Here is a 22,073-nt window from a genome sequence, read left to right as displayed (position 1 = left end):
AAAATTGTTCTTCTTAACCACCCTTTTCTTCTCATTATTTCTTAAGAGTAGTTACTTTGTCATATTCCTCTCTCTAGATCCAAGGCATCTCCTACAGTCCTTTACACAAAAAACATCCTAGAAAAGGTTGACTGAAGAGTGACTATAGGCTGGAATATTATTCAGACATAAAGAGGAGTGAAGTAATGACATCTGCTACAATATGAATGAACCTGGAAAACATGTTAAGTGAAAGAAGTCAGACACAAAAGCCACATATTGTATGATTCCATTTACATAAAATGGACAGAGTAGGTCAATCCACAGAGACAGAAAGTAGGTTGGTAGTTTCCAGGGACTGGGGGAGAGGAGAAAAGAGAAGGAATACCAATGGGGATGGGGTTTCTTTTTAGGACAAAGGAAAGAGACTGGAATTAGATAATGGTCATGGTCCCATAACATTTAAAAAATACTAAAAACCACTAAATTGTACATTTTTAAAAGGAGAATTTTATAGCATGAATTGCATCTCAATTTTTAAAAAAAGAATAAGTGAATGAATGCCATATTATTCTCCCCTCATCTAGAATTCAAAAAGACTGCCTACCGACTAACACGTAACCTGATTTAACTTTTCCTATCCTTGGGCAAATTCTTGGCTGTCCCTACCCACTGCTCAACTAATATATCCTCAAAGAATTAAAACAACGCTAATACTACAAAGAAACCACACAGTGTTTTAGGAAAACAAGTAAAAATGACTTTAGATTATTTCACTGTGGCTATTTGCATCACGGTCTACATTAAAAAGTGTCAGTAATTAATAAACAATTGGAATGAAATACTCTCTTTTCTTCTTCCTTCTGTCTCTTTACTAAATAACAGAATTAAATGTTGTTTGTGGTCAATAGCAAATGATATTCAAATTCAATTCAGTGAATACTTACTGATCACTGCATATTAAGCACAGCACTATATTGGGAAACATGGTCTCTTACATAACAAACAAGATAACCTACCTTAGCAAACAAACCACAAAACTATCCCATATGCCAGTTTCCCTGACATTTGGAATAATCCGTGTAAGCAATGTAGAGATGATTAAGGCAGCTTTTGCCAACAAGCTGTTAAGTCACATGATAATTATTTATTAAATGCTTAATCAATAAAATCACATAAAATAAGGAAAAGAGCATCAGCTTTCCACTGGGTAGATATGAGCTGGAATTCTAGATCTTCATTTTCTAAAACCATGTGCTTTGGGAAAATTAGTTACCCTTTATGAACTTTATCCTTTCATTCTTTTTAAAAGATTTTATTTATTTATTTATTTATTTGAGAGAAAGACTGTGAGACAGAGATCACGGATGGAGGCGGTGGTAAGGGCAGAAGGAGAGGGAGAAGCAGACTCCCTGCTGAGCAGGGAGCCTGATGCGGGATTCAATCCCAGGATCCTGGGATCACGACCTGAACCAAAGGCAGATGCTTAACCCACTGAGCCACTGAGATGCCCCTATCCTTTTCTTTTATAAAACAAGAATGAAACTACCTGCATGGCATGGTATTGTGAGGAAAAAATGAGACAAAACATAGAGTACCCAGCAGGCCTTAAATGATGGTAACTATGGTAAAATTATGATTGTCTTCAGTGCACAAAAGAGAGGGGGTGAGGGTGGAGTTAAAGATGAATAAGCCACTTTAACTAAACTCCATTTTCAATTGTTGGTACAGTAAGGACTCAGAAAAATGGGACTAAATGTTGAAAAAGAAGTTTGTAAACATGCAAAAGTGGGGAAAGAAGAAAACTCCAGGTAGAAGGAAGATAAACATATAAAGGCATCAAACCTTAGAAGTGTAGTGTGTGGAGAAAACTCCGTATTTATTGAAATGAACTGGGTTAGGATACATTTCATTGGATGGGCCAGTAAAAAATTTTGAGCTGACAGTTCTTTCTTTTCTGAAATCTAAAAATCTATTTGTTTGTTTTTATTTCATTTATTTGAGAGAGAATGAGAGACAGAAAGCACAAGCAGGAGCAAGGGGCAGAGGGAGAAGGAGAAGCAGAAGCAGACCCCCTGCTGAGCAANCCCCGGGGAGGGGTCCCCCCCCCCCCCGGCCCCGAGATGTGGAGCTCCATCCCAGGACCCTGGAATCATGATCTGGGCTGAAAGCAGACACTTAACCAACTTAGCCACCCAGATGCCCTTAAAATTTTATTTTTAAAACGAGTATTTCCACTGAGCACTTTTGATTAGCACACACAATATCTTCTCTTCTGTTTCTAGTTAGCTGCCATCAATTACAAAAAGCATAAATGTTCTGGACTTCTACCTTGAATGAAATGCATTCTTTTTTTTTTTTATTTAAATGTGCTTTTATTTTTTTTTTTTAAATTTTATTTTATTATATTGTGTTAATCACCATACAGTACATCCCCAGATTCCGATGTAAAGTTTGATGCTTCATTAGTTGCGTATAACACCCAGTGCACCATGCAATACGTGCCCTCCCTACTACCCATCACCAGGCTATCCCCTTCCCCCACCCCCTCCCCTCTGAAGTCCTCAGTTTGCCTCTCACAGTCCATAGTCTCTCATGTTTCATTCCCCCCTCTGATTACCCCCCTTTTCTTTATCCCTTTCTTCCCCTACCGATCCTCCTAGTTCTTATGTTCCATAGATGAGAGAAATCATATGATAATTGTCTTTCTCTGCTTGACTTATTTCACTTAGCATTATCTCCTCCAGTGCCGTCCATGTTGCAGCAAATGTTGAGAATTCGTTCTTTCTGATAGCTGAGTAATATTCCATTGTATATATGGACCACAGCTTCTTAATCCAGTCATCTGTTGAAGGGCATCTCGGCTCCTTCCATGATTTGGCTATTGTGGACAATGCAGCTATGAACATTGGGGTGCATATGGCCCTTCTCTTTACTACGTCTGTATCTTTGGGGTAAACACCCAGTAGTGCAATGGCTGGGTCATAGGGTAGTTCAATTTTTAACTTTTTAAGGGACCTCCACACTGTTTTCCAGAGTGGCTGTACCAACTTGCATTCCCACCAACAATGTAGGAGGGATCCCCTTTCTCCACATCCTCTCCAACAATTGTTGTTTCTTGCCTTGTCTATCTTTGCCATTCTAACTGGCGTAAGGTGGTATCTCAGTGTGGTTTTGATTTGAATTTCCCTGATGGCTAATGATTTTGAACATTTTTTCATGTGTCTGTTAGCCATTTGTATGTCTTCATTGGAAAAGTGTCTGTTCATATCTTCTGCCCATTTTATGATTTGTTTATTTGTTTCTCGTGTATTGAGTTTGAGAAGTTCTTTGTAGATCTTGGATACCAGTCCTTTATCTGTGGTGTCCTTTGCAAATATATTCTCCCATTCCGTGGGCTGTCTCTTAGTTTTTTTGACTGTTTCCTTGGCTGTGCAGAAGCTCTTTATCCTGATAAAGTCCCATAAGTTCATTTTATCTTTTATTTCTCTTGCCTTTGGAGATGTGTCGTGAAAAAGGTTGCTCTGGCCGATGTCATAGAAGTTGTTGCCTATGTTCTCCTCTAGAATTTTGATGGATTCCTGTCTCACATTGAGGTCTTTCATCCATTTGGAGTTTATTTTTGTGTATGGTGTGAGAGAGTGGTCAAGTTTCATTCTTTTGCATGTAGCTGTCCAATTTTCCCAGCACCATTTATTGAAGAGACTGTCTTTTTTCCACCGGATGTTTTTTCCTGCTTTATCAAAGATTAGTTGCCCAAAGAGCCGAGGGTCCATTTCTGGGTTCTCTATTCTGTTCCATTGGTCGATGTGTCTGTTTTTGTGCCAGTACCATGCTGTCTTTGTGATCACAGCTTTGTAGTACAGCTCGAAATCCGGCATTGTGATGCCCCCAGCTTTGTTTTTCCTTTTCAACAGTTCCTTGGAGATTCGGGGCCTTTTCTGGTTCCATACAAATTTAAGGACTATTTGTTCCAGTTCTTTGAAAAATGTCCTCGGTATTTTGATCGGGATAGCATTGAAAGTGTAGATTGCTCTGGGTAGTATGGACATTTTAACTATGTTAATTCTTCCAATCCATGAGCATGGAATATTTTTCCATCTTTTTATGTCTTCCTCAATATCTTTCAAAAGTGATCTATAGTTTCTAGCATATAGGTCCTTTACGTCTCTGGTTAAGTTAATTCCAAGGTAACGCATGGTTTTTGGTGTTATTGTAAATGGGATGGATTCCCTAATTTCTCTTTCTTCAGTCTCGTTATTCGTGTATAGAAATGCAACTGATTTCTGGGCATTGATTTTGTATCCTGCCACCTTACTGAATTGTTCTATAACTTCTAATAGTTTGGGAGTGGATTCCTTTGGGTTTTCCATATAGAGTATCATGTCATCTGCAAAGAGAGACAGTTTGACTTCTTCTTTGCCGATTTGGATACCTTTGATCCCTTTTTGTCTTCTGATTGCTGTTGCAAGGACTTCTAGTACTATGTTGAATAATAGTGGCGAGAGTGGGCATCCTTGTCGTGTTCCTGATCTTAAGGGAAAGGCTTCCAGCTTTTCCCCATTGAGAATAATGCTTGCAGTAGGCTTTTCATAGATGGCTTTTATGAGATTGAGAAATGTACCCTCTATTCCTACACTCTGAAGGGTTTTAATCAGGAAAGGATGCTGTATTTTGTCAAATGCTTTTTCTGCATCAATTGAGAGGATCATATGGTTCTTGAGTCTTTTCTTGTTGATATGATGTATCACATTGATTGATTTGCGAGTGTTGAACCATGCTTGCATCCCAGGTATGAATCCCACTTGGTCATGATGGATAATCCTTTTAATGTACTGTTGGATTCTATTAGCAAGGATCTTGTTGAGGATTTTGGCATCCATATTCATTAGAGAAATCGGTCTGTAATTCTCCTTTTTGAGGGGGTCTTTGCCTGGTTTGGGGATCAAGGTAATATTAGCCTCATAGAATGAGTTTGGTAGCTTTCCTTCTGTTTCTATTTTTTGAAATAGCTTTAGGAGAATAGGTATTATTTCTTCTTTGAATGTTTGGTAGAATTCCCCAGGAAAACCGTCTGGGCCTGGAGTTTTATTATTTGGAAGGTTGTTTATCACTGACTCAATTTCTTCATAGTTAATTGGCCTATTTAAGAAATCTATTTCTTCCTGTTTCAGTCTTGGTAGTTTATAGGTTTCCAGGAAGGCCTCCATCTCTTCCAGATTGTTTAGTTTTTTGGCATATAGCTGTTGATAAAAGTTTCTAATAATCCTTGCAATTTCAATGGTGCTGGTCGTGACCTCTCCCTTTTCAGTCATAATTTTAATAATCTCAGTCCTTTCTCTTTGTTTTTGGACAAGTTTTGCCAGTGGTCTATCAATTTTATGGATTCTCTCAAAGAACCAGCTTCTAGTCCTGTTGATCTGCTCTACTGTGGTTCTGGTCTCTAATTCATTGATTTCTGCTCTAATCTTGGTCAACTCCTTCCTTGTCAGTGGGTTAGGCCTGTCCCTCTGTTGCTGTTCCAGTTTCTTGAGGTGAGAATATAGAAACTGCATTTTAGATTTTTCTATTCTTTTGAGTGAGGCTTGGATGGCTATGTATTTCCCCCTTAGGACTGCCTTTGCAGTATCCCATAGGTTTTGGACCGTTGTGTATTCATTCTCGTTGGTCTCCATAAATTGTTTAATTTGTTTTTTGATTTCCTGGTTTATCGAGTCATTCTTGAGCAGGATGGTTCTTAGCCTCCAAGTGTTTGAGTTTCTTCCAGGTTTTTCCTTGTGGTTGAGTTCCAATTTCAGAGCGTTGTGGTCTGAGAATATGCAGGGGATAATTTCAATCTTTTGGTATTGGCTGAGACCTGTTTTGTGTCCCAGAGCATGATCTATTCTTGAGAATGTTCCATGGGCATTTGAATAGAATGAGTATTCTTTGGTTCTGGGGTGTAGTGTTCTATATATATCTATGAGGTCCAACTCGTCGAGTATGGCATTCAAAGCCTTTGATTCTTTGCTTAGTTTTTGCCAGGGTGTTCTGTCTATTTCTGATAGTGGGGTGTTGAGGTCCCCTACTATTACTGTGTTCTTATCTATATGTCTCTTTATTTTGGTTAAGAGTTGGCTTGTGTATCTTGCTGCTCCCCTGTTGGGGGCATATATATTAATAATTGTCATATCCACTTGTTGAATACTTCCTTTAAGAATAATATAGTGCCCTTCTGTATCTCTCTCTATGGCCTCTAGTTTAAAATCCAGTCTATCTGATATGAGAATTGCTACTCCAGCTTTCTTTTGAGGTCCATTTGCGTGGAAGATGGTACTCCATCCCCTTACTCTAAGTCTGAATGCATCTTTGGGTTCAAAATGAGTCTCTTGTAGACAGCAAATGGATGGGTCATGTCTTTTTATCCAATCTGCAACCCTGTGGCGTTTTATGGGAGAGTTTAAGCCATTTAGATTGATAGAGATTATTGACAGATATGATTTTAATGATGCCATTTCTCTTTAAAGTCTTTGTATCGGTTGTGACTTGCTGCTCTGTATCACTCTTGGGGCCTTTTTACCTTTATAGAGCCCCCCTTAATATCTCCTGTAGGGCTGGTTTCGTGGTTACGAAATTGGTTAATGATTGGCGATTTTGGAACGTCTTTATTTCTCCATCAATTCTGAATGACAGCTTTGCTGGATAAAGGATCCTTGGCTGCATGTTTTTCTCTGAAAGAGCTTTAAAAATGCCCCCCCAAGCCTTTCTCTCATTCCAGGTCTCTGTAGACAGGTCTGACGTAATCCTGATACCTTTGCCTTGGTACGTGAGAAATTTCTTTGCCCTGGCCGCTTTCAATACTGTATCCTTGGATCTAATATTTGCGAATTGCACTATGACATGCCGTGGCGTAGGTTTGTCCTGGTTGAGCTTGGATGGGGTCCTCTCTGCCTCTTGGACACGAATGCTTGTTTCCCTTGCTAGATTAGGGAAGTTTTCAGCTACAATTTGTTCAAATATCTCTTCTAGACCTCTGTTTTTCTCCACCCCTTCAGGGATGCCGATGATTCTGACATTGGATCGTTTCATAGAGTCAGTAATCTCCCGTAATCTACATTCGTGGGCGTGGATTTTTTTAAGACCAGCTTCTATTTTCGTTTTTTCTTCTACTAACCCATCCTCCAATTCGCTAACGCGTTCCTCTGCCTCGGTGACCCTGGCCGTCAGAGCCTCTAGTTTTGACTGTATTTGGCCCATAGAATTTTTAATTTCTGTCAGATTCGCTCTCATTTCTGCCCTTAGGGATTCTATATTCTCAGCAACGCTTTCTCTGATGCTTTTTTCAAGTTTACTCATCATCTTGACCATTGTTGCTCTGAATTCCATTTCTGATAATTGGGATACATCCATATGTATTAATTCTGTGGCCGAGGCCAATTCTGTGGCAGAGGCCACAGACTCATTATCTTTTCTTTGCTGGGGGGGACTTCTCCTTCTCGTCATTCTGATGAAGAGAGATTGCAGGGTTGTCCAGAGCCCAAGTGTTGACTGGGACCCAGGCCGTGCGCCCTTGTTTTATAGAGATCTTAGGGATGTGGGCTTCTTCCTTAAAGAGTTTATTTATTTATTTGAGAGAGAGAGAGACAGTCAGCAAGAAAGGGAACCCAAGCAGAGGAGTGGGAGAGGAAGAAGCAGGTTCCCGGTGGAGAAGCCCGATGAGGGACTCCTTTCCGGAACGTTGTAAACACACCCTAATCCGAAGACAGGTGCTTGGTGACTGCGCCACTCAGGCGCTCCGGGTTGTGGGCTTCTTGATTTTTCAGCCTGCCTTCTGGGGGAGGGGCCTGCCTGCCGGTACTCAGAAAACCCTGTTTGGGTAGAGTCTCTGTGTCCCTTGCGAGGGGGGATGGGGATGGGCACCCTGTGAGCCGGTATTTCCGGGCTTTTGTTCTCTGGCGGCTTTCCCTGGCGGTTTGCTATGCCTCTTCTGAGAGAGCAGCAGCGGCTGAAATTCAGCCTCTGTCTCAGAACAGAGGGATCGCGGATCGTTCTCCACTGATGTTCTGGCCACTTTAACTCTGTTTCTGTTGGTGCTGCTCAACCCTGCAGCATCCCGGGCTGTGCGCCCCACACCCGGCGTCCCAGCCCTCACTTCCAGGGCCGGCACGTCTCTGTCCTTTGTGTTTCCAACCCCGCCCGCCGCCAGCCGCCCCGCGCGGGCTCCCGGAGCTCCCCGTCTCAGTCTGGTGTCTCACGGGTGCTGACCGCGAGTCCGCCTGCTCCCCCGTGCAGGTGGCCCTCCAGCCGCCAGCCGCCCCGCGGACGCTCCCGGAGCTCCCGGTCTCAGCCTCGATCCAGTGAGCACACCGGAGCTCCGGAGCTCCGTGAGATGCTTGGTGGTGCACGCTCCCGGCTCACGGACTCAGTCTGCCGTTTCCAGAGTGCGGGTCCGCGGTCCGCCCGCTCCCCGGTGCAGGTGGCCCGCCAGCCGCCCTGCGCGCGCGCTCCTGGAGCTCGCGTTCTAAGTCTGTTGTCTCGCGGGTGCCGTCCGCGAGTCCGCCTGCTCCCCCGTGCAGGTGGCCCGCCAACCGCCAGCCGTCCCGCGTGCGCTCCCGGAGCTCCCTTCTCAGCCTGCTGTCTCAAGCGTGCGGGTCCGCGGTCTGTCCACTCCCCCTTGCAGGTGGCTACCGCTTCCCGGCGCCCTGACACGGCGGCTCCCTCCCCCTTCTGTTTAGCTTCCGATATCTGTGCGCGGTTTCACGGCTCCCCGCTTCGTACCTCGATACTCAGCGCTGGAGATGTTCATTTGTAGAGATCCAGATGTATCTTCCTGCGTCTCAGGCTGATTCCGTGGATATTCCTGCTGGTCTGGTACCTATCCAGCTCAACTCAGGGGACCGGCTGAAAAAGGTGTCCCCTACTCCTCCGCCATCTTAACCTCCCCCGAAATGCATTCTTAAATAAACACCTAGAAATCCAATTTATATTATATTGAAGCCAACTATCTCCTCCTGAAGTATTAAATACAGAAAAAAGATATGAGTAGGGGGGTGCTGAGTAGCTCAGTTGGTTAAGCATCTGACTTGATCTCAGCTCAGGTCATGATCTCAGGGTCCTGGGATAGAGCCCCACATTGGGCTCTATGCTCTGTGGGGAGTCTGCTTGGGATTCTCTCTCCCTCTCTCTCTGCCCCTCCCTCTACCCTACTTACTCACTTGCATGCAAACTCTGTCAAATAAATAAATAAATCTTTAAAAAAAAGATGTGAGTAAATATATGTAATATACTCAGTGTCACATTTAAATACCTTTTAACAATAAAATATATTTTTTAAGATTTTATTTATTTATTTTGGGGGAGAGAGAGAGTGAGTAAGTGTGAGCACACACATCAGCAGGGGAGGGGCAGAGGCAGAGAGAGAATCCTAAGCAGACTCCATGCTGAGCACAGAGCCTGATGCAGGGCCCCGAGGCCCAATCCTATGACCCCGAGATCATGACCCCAATGGAAATCAAGAGTCAGACGCTTAACTAACTGAGCCACCCAGGCACCCCAACAACAAAACCTTTTTTAAACACACTTCCAAACTTTTAATACAATTAAGGACATTCATAATGAGAAAAAGTGTCATAAAATCAGTAAGATTTAAGTTAGCTTTATTGAAGTGTAATTTATACCCAGTAAGATTCACCCTTGACAAACACATATGGTTACATAACTGCCACCACAATCAAGGTCTAGAACATCTACATCATGCCCAAAGTTCCTCCTGCCACTTGTAGTCAAACCCTCCTCTTGCTCCGTGGAAGCCATTGATCTGTTCTCCATATAAACACTTTTGCTTTTTCCAAAATGTCATATAGCTGTATTTGTCACATAAATACAGTATGTGGCCTTCTGAAGTTGGCTTCTTTCACTTTATATAAAGCAGTGAGATTCATCCATGCAGTTACGTCTATCAGTATTCCATTCCGTTTCATTGCTGAGTGGTATTCCTTTGTATGGATGCATTGTACCTTGCTTACCCATTTACCTATTGGAGCGCATCTTAGTTGATTTCAGTTTTTGATAATCATAAATGAAACTGCTAAAAAATATTCAAGTACAGGGGCACCTGGGTGGCTCAATCGGTTAAGCATCTACCTTCTGCTTGGGTAGTGATCCCAGGATCCTGGGATCCAACCTCGCATGGACTCCCTGCTCAGCAGGGTGCCTGGTTCTTCCTCTGCCCCTCCCCCCTTACTCATGCTTGCTCTCTCTCTCTCTCTGAAATAAATAAAATCTTTAAAAAAATATTCAAGTACAGGTTTCATGTGGCCATAAATTTTCAGTTCTCCTGAGTAAATACCTAGGAAATAGACTGCTGGTTGTATGGTAAATTCATTTTTAATTTTATAAGAAACTGCCAAACTGTTTTCCAAGGTGGCTGTAGCATTTTGCATTCCCACCAGCAATGTACAAGAATTAGAATTGTTCTGCAGTCTCATCAATGCATGGTATTACCAGTTTCTTTGATTTCAGCCAACCTAATGGGTATTTATTTGGTGGTATCTAATTTTTAATTTGCATCTCCCCAGTAACTAATGATGTTTAACATCTTTCTGTGTGCTTATTTGCTGTCCATATAACTTTTGTGAGATACAATTCTTATATCTCATTTTTCATGCTATCATTATTATTTTATTTTTATAGTCACTAGAAATAAACAATATTTTTGCATTTGACAGTTAATGATCTTTTATAGTGACCAAAAAAATAAGAAACCTTTTATTTATACTTCACTTTAACCAACTCAGAAGCTCTTCATCTCTTTGTATAAATTCAAGTTTCTGTCTGATACCATTTAATTTCTAAAAATTTCCTTTAAGGTTTTTTGATTATCTGTTGTTTTAGTACATGCCTGTCTCTCAGGTTTTGTTTACCCGGAAAAAAAGCATTTATTTTGCCTTCATTTTTGGAAAGTATTTTTTGCTGGATATAGAATTCTGGGTCGACTGGGTTTTGTTTCATTTTGTTTTTTCCCTATCAGCACTTTAAAATGTCACTGTATTGTCTTCTGGACTGCATGTCTTGTAATAAGAAAAGTTAATGTATTTCTTATATTTGTTCTTCTGTTAGTAGTCTACCTTTTTTCTCTGGCTTCGTTCAGTATTTTCTTTCATCTCTGGTTTTTAGCAGTTTGAATACAATGTGTATAAGTATCTTTTCTTTTAATCTTGCTTGAAGTTCCCCCCTGAGATTCCTAGATTTGTAGTTTAGTGTTCTTTGTTTTTCTTATAAAATTACTGATCATTATCTTGTCAGGTATTCTTCCTGTTCTGTTTGCTTTCTCTTTTCTTACTAGTATTCCAATTACATGTGTTCTTGGATATTTGATACTGCTCTTGAATGCTCAGATTTTTTTCACACTTCTTTCTTTTTCTGTTTCAATTTCTACTGACTGTTGCCAAGTTACTGATTCCTTGGCCATGTTGAATCTACTGATAAGCCCGCTTAAGTCATTCTTCATCTTTATTACTGTTTTACTACAACATTTTTATTTGAACCTTATAATTTCCATCTCTCTGCTCAAATTCCCATCTGTTCATGCATTTTTTTTTAATCTTTTCTACTAGGGCCTTTAACACATTGATTATAGTTAATTTTAAGTTCCAACATCTGAGGCTTCTACGAATCTTATTGTATTGACTGCTTTGTCTCTTAAGAGTGAATTATATTCTTGCTTTTTTTTTTTTTAAGTTTTATTTATTTAAGTAATCTCCACACCCAACGTGGGGCTCAAACTCACAACTCCGAGATCAAGAATCACACACTCCTCTGCCTGGGCCAGCCAGACGCTCCTTTTCTTGCTGTTTTTATGCTTGTGCTTTTGACTGAATGCCAGACATTTTGTTTAAGACAAGAGACTGAGGTATGTAGTATTTAAAATGGAAATGGGAACACTTTTTCTTCAGTTAGGCTATTAGTATGAGAAGCTGAGTAAATCAAGTCAGGAGTTAAGTTGGCTTTGAGTTGTGTTGCTGCTGTTAACTTTGGTTTACCACCAGCTTCAAAATGCTGTAGTGTCACTTTGTGTTTAGCATGGGCCTATGATGCCAGACTGTTTTTCTTAATGTTCCTGTTCCACCTTCACCTTTCAGCCTTCACTGTGCATCTGCTCCAGAGAGAGAGTGTCTCTCTACACTCTTGTGCCTTAACTATAATACACTGCTGCTGCTTGTTACTCCTACTTGTTGCTCACATGGTGAGAGATATAGAAGAGATAGTTCTCTGTTGTCCTGGTCCAGCCTCAGTCCCCAGCAGATACCACATACTGGGTCTTGTGGTGGGGCTTTCTCAGTGATCCTGTCTCTCCCCAATGTGGCAGCCAAATTCTGCCTTGTCCCTTTAGCAAGTTTTATGTAGGGGAGTTTCCTAGCCTTCTGCCAGCAATAAGAGACTTTTAATGGTACTGATAAAGATTTTGGGCCCAAGACTATTTCCTGCCTCTTCACCAAGAGTAGATGGTTTTTTCTCTACCCTCTGGCAGCCACAGTAAGTTTTCGCCTGTGCTCCAGAGGTGATGGATATGCTGCCACTCTCACAGTGACTTAAGAATTTTGTTCTTACAGGAAAAGGGTTCAAATGGGGCATCTGGTCTTTCTGTAAGTCATAGTCACTCTCTTCTTCCAGGCCTGTACCAGTGAAGAATAATCTCTCTAGTCTTCTACGCTGCCTCCCAAACTCTCTTTTTCTAGAGGTCTGTAGAGAAGAGACCACAAGTGAGAGTGAACGTCCCTTGCACCTGTAGCTACGATGGTTCTACACTTGGCCTTTAGCAACCCATTAAAAAAGTTTGGCCAGATACATGGTATCCACTTGCGTGGTGCCTGGTGTGTCTTCCTGTGACTATGCTCTGGCACAGTGAGATAGTGCTTGTGTCCCATCTCTTTGGAGGAGTCTGTATTTCTTGGACTTTATGCTACTTAGCTGCTCTGCATCACAAGTTCTTTGACAGGTTCAAGAAATGTTGGAGTTTGTAGTTTATCTGACATTTTATGATAGTTGGGGAGGAAGTGACACTCTTTCTACATCCCTCATCCGAAATAGAAACATAACTCCCCAATTCAGCAACATTTTAAAGTGAAATCTGTTGTATTAATCAATAATAGCATGAATTTGTAGAAGACACAGTTACTCAGACAATGTTTATTGCACATTTGGATTTGTGGATTTTGGCAAATGTCTGTGTCCCATCCCCTCCCTAACAGAGATCCACACACACATGATTTTGATATCACTGTCATACCTGAAGAGAAAAAAATGAACTCAAACTTTTAATTGCGATTTTGAAATAATTGAAATCAACTGTAATTTTGATAGCTATCTTAATTTAGCTATACTTCAAATACAAAGAGAAAAACCACTTTATTAAAGAACAAAAATGATTTTATTTGAACATGTGGAAATAGCTTCTAAATATACATAAGCTTTGACTTTCCTAATTCTTACATGTTTAAATCATCATCACTGTATGTGAGATATAAAGGGTGCTAAAATGGCAGGATTAAACTCAGGACATAATGTCAAAAATATCTGTGATACTTTAAGTATAATTCCCACAAAAATGTAACCTGCTTCTGATAAATTATTATAATTACGTTTATTATTTTTAGCACTTTGATACATATTTACTGATCAATATATATAACTTACAAATATAAAACCTGAAGAATGCTGTGATTTTCTTTTTTCCTTTGAACTATCAGTCAAGTTTAATATGAGTCTTAACTCTGACTAGAGTTTAAAGTCTCTGTATCAGCATAGTATACTTTCTAATGCCTCTTTGCTCCCTTCCCCCTTTTTCTTCTATTTTAATCAGAAAATAAAGATAGTTAAATACTAAGATATCAGATTCTTTCCTCTTCTTTGCACAAAATGAATTTAGAGTTAAGGAGCCTGTCTCTACAAGAGTGGAAGCCTCATTAACTGCACAACCAAAAGGAAGACCGAGGACCCACAGGGAGCCTCACAGCAGCCACTGGCAAGCTTTGGGGCAGAACTGCTGTTAAGGCACATTCTTCCCTTGTCAATGCTGATAATAACAGGGAATACTGTGCAGTACACGTTTTAAGTCCTCCAATAAACTCTCTTTATTTTAGGGAAAGAGTACATGGTGGGGAAGGGCATAAGGAGAGAGAGTCTTAAGCGGACTCTGCGCAGAGTGCAACTTGGGGCTCAATCTCATGACCCTGAGATCACGACCTGAGCCAAAACCAAGAGTTAGATGCTTAACCAACTGCATCACCCAGGTGCCCCAAGAATGCTGTGATTTTCAAGCAAATTGACAACTAATCTGCTTAACATTTAAGCACAAAACATACATCTAATTTTCCCCTTTGATTAGAGTATGTAAAGCATGTTTGACTTTCTAATTATTATTTATTAGGATGGTCTTAAAATTTTAAGAAAAAAACTAAAGAAGAAAATATTTTTTAAGATTATTTATTTATTTGAGAAAAAGAGAGAAAGACAGAGTATACAAGCAGGAGGAAGGAGCAGAGGAAGAGGGAGAAGAAGACTCCCTGCTAAGCAGGGAGCGTGATGCGGGCTCGATCCTAGGATCCTGAGATCATGACCTGCACTGAAGGCAGATGCTTAACTAACTGAGCCATCCAGGTGCCCCAGGAAGAAAATATTTTTTTAAAGTGAACTATTTTGTGTTGGGAAAACTTAATAGCTACATGTAAAAGAATGAAACTGGCCCACTTTCTAATGCTGTACTCAAAAATAAATTCAAAATGGGTTAAAGACCTAAGTGTGAGGCTGAAACCATAAAAATCCTAGAACACAGGCAGTAATTTCTCTGACATCAGCCATAGCAACATTTCTCTAGCCATGTTTCCTAAGGTAAGAGAAACAAAAGCAAAAGTAAATTATTGGGACCACATCAAAATAAAAAGCTTTTACACAGTGAAGGAAACTATCAACAAAACAAAAAGGTGACCTACTAAATGGGAGAAGGTATTTGCAAATGTCATATCCAATTAAGGGGTTAATATCTAAAATATATAGAGAACTTCTATAATTCAACACTAAGAAACAATCAGATTAAAAAATGGTTAGAGGACCTAAATAGACATTTTTCAAAAAAAGACATACAAGTGGTCTACAGAAACATGAAAAGATGCTCAACATCACTAATCATCAGGGAAATGCAAATCAAAACCACAGTGAGACATGACTTCACATCTGTCAGAATGACTAAAATTAAAAAGACAAGAAATAACAAGTGTTGGCAAGGATGTGGAGAAAGAGGGACCCTTGTACACTGTTGGTGGGAATGTATATTGGTATAGCCACTATGGAAAATACAGAGGTCCTCAAAAAATTAAAAACAAAAATACCGTATGATCCAACAATTCTACTACTGGGTACTTTACCCAAAGAAAATAAAAATACTAATTCAAAAAGATACATACACCTCTATGTTTATTGCAGCATTATTTACAATAGCCAAGACATAGAAGCAACTTAAGTGTCCATCGATAGATAAATGGATAAGAAAGATATGATACGCAGGTGCACACACACAGATACACACCCAACAGGAATATACACAATCATAAAAAGGGATAAGATTGTGCTATCTGAAACAACATGGATGGCCATAGAAGGTATTATGTGCACAGCATAATGTATAAACTTGTCAAATCACTATGTTGTACCCAGAAAACTAATGTAACACTGTGTGTCAACTATACCAATAGAAAATAAAAAGATACTGACAGAATGTAAAAAATAAAAAAATAAAGTGAACTACTTTAATACATTACTTTAAAGAATTAAATCGTTCCTGGGCTTATAACAAATAAGCGGATTTAAAACTAGTCTCTCATTAAATGGAGGAAAGTTAACTTGCACAGTAAAAGATGCAGTAAAAGTTAACTTACATAGTAAAAAGGAAAAAAAAAATTAAATGACTCATTAAAATCACTTAAATGGTTGCTTTCACTATAAAACCATTAATCAGGACGTAGAATCAGATAAGTGGTATTATGTGGCTGAAAATATACCAAATGAATTCAATACCAAATGAAAAAGTTTCACTCTTACATTTCAAAGATAGTCATCTGTCAGATCAATTTAATTTCTCTCTTTTATATCAAAAGCTGAAAGTCATAATCGAAGGGGGAGAAAAAACAAGGATGTTACAGATTTCTTAGAAGCACGGTGCTAGAACCCATGTTCTACCAAATCTTCGGTCAGTTTTTAATGATCATTGAAAGAGCTGCTACTGCTAGTAAGCTTCTTGATTCTTTATATACACATATTAAACTGCTACACATTTCAAAGTGAAATACATAATACTTGTCCCTGAAACAGTCATAATTTGGGGTTCAAGTATTCTTAGAAGCATTTATCTGTCAGAAAGACATGGTTTTGATGCCCTTGTGATAAGGCGAATTTCCTTCGTTATCTTCAAGGCCTCCGTATGAGAGAGAGGATTGAATTCCTTCAAGGTCACCCAAAGTCCTGAGAGCCCTAGGGGATGATTTTGGCACTCTGACTCTTCTATTCTCTGAAACATTTGGCAATGTCTTAGAGTTTCATCAGAGAAAAAAAATAAAGCCCACAAAATTTATGGGAAAAAAGTCATAACTGACCAAATTTGCCAAGGCAATCATATTCATTCAAAAAATATTCAGTATGGAGATATGTATCAATTATGGAGTGAAACACTTGGCTTCCATTTTAAAATGTTCTATTTATAGCTCACTGGGTATTTATTTGTCTCAGTCAAAGCTGATACAGGTCTGCTCTCCTAACTTCTATATTACATATAAAATTAAATGAAAAAAAATTACATATATTAAGTCCAACTGTTCGAAATTCTTTCTAAATAAAACCTCCTTTAAAGGGCTAACATCTTGGTTTCTTTTATTCTCCTTATGATTTTTATTGACTTATTAAATGTGAATTAGACATTATTTAATGGCATTGTACTTAATGAGTTTGTTATTAGTCCATAAGAATTTAACTATTGCCATCTTGTGGTCAGACGTTCATAAATGTGACACAGAAAACAATGTCACTTTCCTAGAGAGAGACTTTAAAATCTTACCAAACAAATTTTCCTATCAATTGAGAAAAAATGATCATTTTATTACATACAATATCTCCCACGGAGACAAAATATATTAATAATTTTAAGAAATTATAATTTTTAAAAGCCTAACTTAAATGTATAGTATTTGACCACGAATGGTAACGGTACTCAGTAGAAGACATCAAGTCAGTCCTGATATTATCTTAGAAGCATTCATTTGCTCATATCTATATACTGTCACAATTAAGTTCTAAATACTCTAGGAGTTTTATAGGCAAGTTTTCATGGGATTCTAAAATACAATATTAACACTACTGTGCCATGGTTAGATTGAAAGGTGGTCAGGAAGTCAAAGTTCTGAGAAGTTGGAGCAAGAGAGGAACAGAAAACAGAAAAGTAAAAACCTAAAACCTACATAGCATAATTTCAATAATTATGTTGAGTACTTCCTCATTTAAGTCTTCCCTATAACACTAGCTGCTGAGTTACATTTGCAATTATACTGGCATTCAACAAATGAGACAAAAAACACAATGATAAAAGCAAAGAAACACATTCTACAGCTCAAAATATTCCTAATACTTCTTCCTAGATTGTGGATATAAAGTTTTAAAACAGAAGATATCTTAATTTCTACTGCCAAATTTCCGAATTTAGGTTAGACTAAATTTAAATGATGAAGAAGCAAGAAAGTAAATAAAGCACAAAGCCAACAGTCTTTCAGAAACATAAAGGCAACATCAGACTGCTGTGATGCTGATTTTAGAGATGAAGTTCAACCATACAACTTTGAGCAGTACCAAAAAAGTCATCCATAGTAACAGCACTTAACGTGAGACTCCTTCATTTTCTTACACTGTAGTTATTGGTCAACATCACCCACAACACTAACTAGCCTTTACAAAGCACCTTTACAGCCATAGCCCCTGCCTTTGTCATATTATAATTTAAAATAGACAACTGTGACACAGATGTAGGACTATATATAGATAAAAAAGCGTTCATTGTATAAGAACCAAAGGGTAAGATTAAAGGAAAAACACTACCTAAGAGTTTTAAAAATCCACTAGAAATAGTGTTTATTGGTAAAAAGAACACACATACAGTCAAACATGACACCAGGTTCTTTATCCCAATGGACCAAGAGAAAACAAAAAACCTACAGACAAGAATGAGATGTCTATAAAAATAAATAATTCTCATTATACACTTATTCAATATCAGGACAAGTATCAAATTATTATATTACAAGAAAATGAATCTTACCTTGTTGCTGTGACAGTGAAGTATCAGATTTATTTCTTACGTGTATTAAATGACTTTGTGCTGGCTTATGTTCAACTTGCTTAATATCTTGGTCATGCTTTTGTTGGTACTAAAGAATTTCAGACATGAAGTCATAATATTGTTTTTAAAAGTTAAAAAATTTTGAGCAATAAAATTATTTAGATGTTTCTTATATAAAATTTGAATATTATGCTTTCTAATTGCTAAATGGGTGACAGAGTACATATTACTAATAAAAAGATATTGGAAATAAAATCTTTAAAAATTTTTGGATAATATACACAGATTTCAAATATTCAAATCATTTCTATTTTTACTAGAGAATTCAGAGCTCCTTAAAAATCAGACTATTCTAGATATATATATACACATGATGGATTTAGACAGGATAAAAACTTAATTTGCTTATAAGCTCTACCATATAACCACTTTTACATAAAATGAAAATCTGCATAATGCACTGCAATTTTCTAAGAGCTTTTATATATAGTAACATCATTTAATTCTCACAAGCATAAGTAGGTATTGTTACCCTCCTTCACCATTCAAGAAATGTATATTCCACCATAAACCCCATTGTCTCTCTTCCTTACCTATAAACTAACCAAATTTGAAACTGACAGTAGTCACACATCCTTTCACAATTGTGAAGCCATTTTCTTTCTTCCTTTTCCTGCTTTATGGGCCTAATTATGAATGAGTTCCTGAAAACAGCTAGCAGATACACTTTGACAAGAATTTAAAAAGCTATCTCTGGATTCTTATCAATGACCAGTTGACCCATAAGCTGAACTCAGGCAATCAGAGGCTCCTTACTCCTTGCCTGTCTTTGGAATATACATCCTACCTACCATTTCCATACTAGCAATTGTTTCAAGGACATAGCCTTGAGAGAGTAAGGCGTTATGAGACCATTGGACTGAACACCTGACTGAACCAAATTAAGGCTTTCATATAGACTTTTCAGACTCTGGTGGGTGGGTGCAGAGATTTACTTGTCTTACAGCTGCCCAAGACAAGCCTCATAAGTAAGTTCCCTTAGTTACTGAACCTGCCACCTACCAATCTGAAGTGGTCTGCGTCTTTATTTGGTCTCTCCTTGCTTTCCATGCATAGGATGCTCTCCATGCATAGGAAGCCAGTTTCAAATTTCACCCAGGAAACTCCTGAGGTTGCAACCAGTAATACCAACACCATGCAATGCTATACAACACCATGCAATAAATACTTAGTGAATAAACTAATCTACAGTGAGAAATGCATTGCTATTACACAGATACAAAACTATTTTTAATAACCTGAACATTTCTTTACATGTTGAAGAGTAATCTATTTTTCAGTACTTAAGATTACACGGGCCATTGGCCTAACTCAATACGAAATTTCTTACACTTTCATGTTAACAAATTTTGCAAATTTTAATACAATAAATAATTCTTGAGTACCTACTACGGCAAATTACTGAGTTCGATATTGCATGGGGCTACAAAGTATAAATGATAATAGCTACCTAATAGGTGACAAGCACTTTATATATATTACTTTTAATCTTTAACATAAAGATGAGGAAGCCGAGGCTTAGAAAAAGGCTATGTGGGATGCCTGGGTGGCTCAGTCGGTTAAGCATCTGCCTTCAGCTCAGGTCATGATCCCAGGGTCCTGGGATTGAGTCCCACCTTCGGCTCCTTGCTCAGCAGGAAGCCTGCTTCTTCCTCTGCCTGCCACTCCCCCTGCTTGTGCTCTCTCTCTGACAAATCAATAAAATCTTAAAAAAAAAAAAAAAAAAAGAGAGAGAGAGAAAGAAAAAGGCTATGTATTCAAGGTCACAACTAGAATCCTAAGAGCTAAGATTTGTATCCAGGCATGAATTAGTAAATAAAGGAAGCATGACTCCAAAGACTATGCTCCTGACAGTATACCATGCTAAGACAATATTGTTACCATTCTCATTTTAAGTAAAGTACAAGGGTTATTAATTGGGTACCTGATGAATATCTTCAGCAGCTCCTGATAATTTAACATCATTTTCCTGTGCTGTCAGAAGTGTTGTGGGAAGGGCAGGGTTAGAATTTGGCTGCAACTCCAATTCTCCCAAACTCATTGGACCAGGACTAGCACATGAATCTTCATAACCACCACCTGTTATCAAATGTATAAACAAAAAGTTAAAATTAATTGTTTAATTTATCTTAGAAAAAGAACAAGTAATTGACTAAAATTACCAATATTTCTCATTGCTGAATAAGTAGTAGTAGTGTACTTTAACCAAAATAATCTGGTACCAAGTCTTCATTGCATTAAAATCAAAGCTTGCAGAGAATGCAAAAAGTACCTATGTTCAGACAAGTCTATGGACTGTTCTAAGGTTCCAATCAACAAGTTGCTCATGCAATCTACACCCAACCCCACCCCTTCACATCAACTCCTAACATTCCAGCTTACCTTTTCTATCAGTAGACTAGAATACTTTCTAAAATGTAGTATGAAAGCAAGGGTAATTTTCTAGCTAGAAAATGTTAATATTGCTTAACTCTGTTCTGCAGACATTTTTCTTCAAATGATCAAGTTCTTTTCCTCATCCAAATGGCATCTCAATCAAATCAATAAAAAGAAGGCAACAGGAGCAGAGCTATCAATTTATCTAATAATATCATGGTACATTTATATTGCACCTTATACTCCAAGCACTTTCACATACATTATCATTTAATTTGAATATTACAATCATTCTGTAAGGTAGGCAGGTCTGATAGTTTTATAGCTATCATTTACTGACAAAACTAAGGCTCAGAGAAGTTAACGGACTATCCAAAAAAGCAGAGAGCTAGTAAGAGGAATTAAAATCCTCATTTTCCAACTCCCAGTCATTGTTCTTTATTTGACATTCTTGCTGAAGTATTTCTAAGAAAATTCTGTTTTTGCTAATTAATGGCCACCTTTTAAATTTTTAGCACAGTATAGTATATCTCATTGTAGTCAACAGAAACAGATCTAGATCTGAAGCATTATACACAAATTGTTTTAAATGAAATAATATTTTAAAGACATCATAAATATTTTCCATTTAAAGTCAGTGTATTAAAAGAGAAGTCAGTGTAGCAGGTGCCTGGGTGGCTCAGTTGGTTAAGCATATGCCTTTTGATCTCAACTCAAGTCATAATCTCAGGGTTGTGAGATGGAGCCCTGTGTTGGGCTCCACGCTGGGTATGGAGCCTGCTTAAGAGTCTCTCTCTGATCCTCCCCCACCCCAGCCTCTCCCTCTCTAAAAAAAAATGCCAGTGTATTGACAATTTCTTAGGTATAGCAAATAAATTACCCTCCGATCTTTTATGTTAATCTCCATTTTTAGGTGAGTTTTACATAAAGCAAAATATATACCTTGAGTTTTAATTTTTACCTTTCCAGATTCAATCTATACAAAGCAATTTCTTTTTTTTTTTTTTTTTTTTTAAAGATTTTATTTATTTATTTGACAGAGATAGAGACAGCCAGCGAGAGAGGGAACACAAGCAGGGGGAGTGGGAGAGGAAGAAGCAGGCTCATAGTGGAGGAGCCTGATGTGGGGCTCGATCCCATAACGCCGGGATCACGCCCTGAGCCGAAGGCAGACGCTTAACCGCTGTGCCACCCAGGCGCCCCTTATACAAAGCAATTTCTCACAATTATCACTTATTTTATTGTCATTTAATTATCTAGCATGATATGGTTAATTTAGTAATGGTAATAATATCCATCTTTC

The 22,073-nt window shown here is 38.5% G+C and overlaps 1 protein-coding gene across 8 annotated transcripts in view; it reads right to left on the bottom strand.

Annotated features, from left to right (window-relative positions):
- Positions 1-22,073, bottom strand: part of KIAA0586 (KIAA0586 ortholog) — a 120,149-nt gene that overhangs the window by 28,738 nt on the left and 69,338 nt on the right. For 7 of the 8 annotated variants that reach the window (XM_034642397.1, XM_034642396.1, XM_034642400.1 and 4 more), the window contains 3 exons: positions 20,319-20,473; positions 18,314-18,422; positions 15,463-16,519 (listed from right to left, as the gene is read on the bottom strand). In XM_034642397.1, the coding sequence (XP_034498288.1) occupies positions 16,365-16,519; positions 18,314-18,422; positions 20,319-20,473 (419 nt within the window). In that variant the 3' untranslated portion in view covers positions 15,463-16,364. Of the gene's footprint in view, positions 1-15,462; positions 16,520-18,313; positions 18,423-20,318; positions 20,474-22,073 lie in introns of those variants that run through there. The other variant, XM_034642398.1, reaches the window with a different exon arrangement.

Source organism: Ailuropoda melanoleuca, chromosome 14, assembly GCF_002007445.2.
Source record: "Ailuropoda melanoleuca isolate Jingjing chromosome 14, ASM200744v2, whole genome shotgun sequence".
Classification (NCBI taxonomy): domain Eukaryota; kingdom Metazoa; phylum Chordata; class Mammalia; order Carnivora; family Ursidae; genus Ailuropoda; species Ailuropoda melanoleuca.
This window is presented reverse-complemented; position numbering and strand designations above follow the sequence as displayed.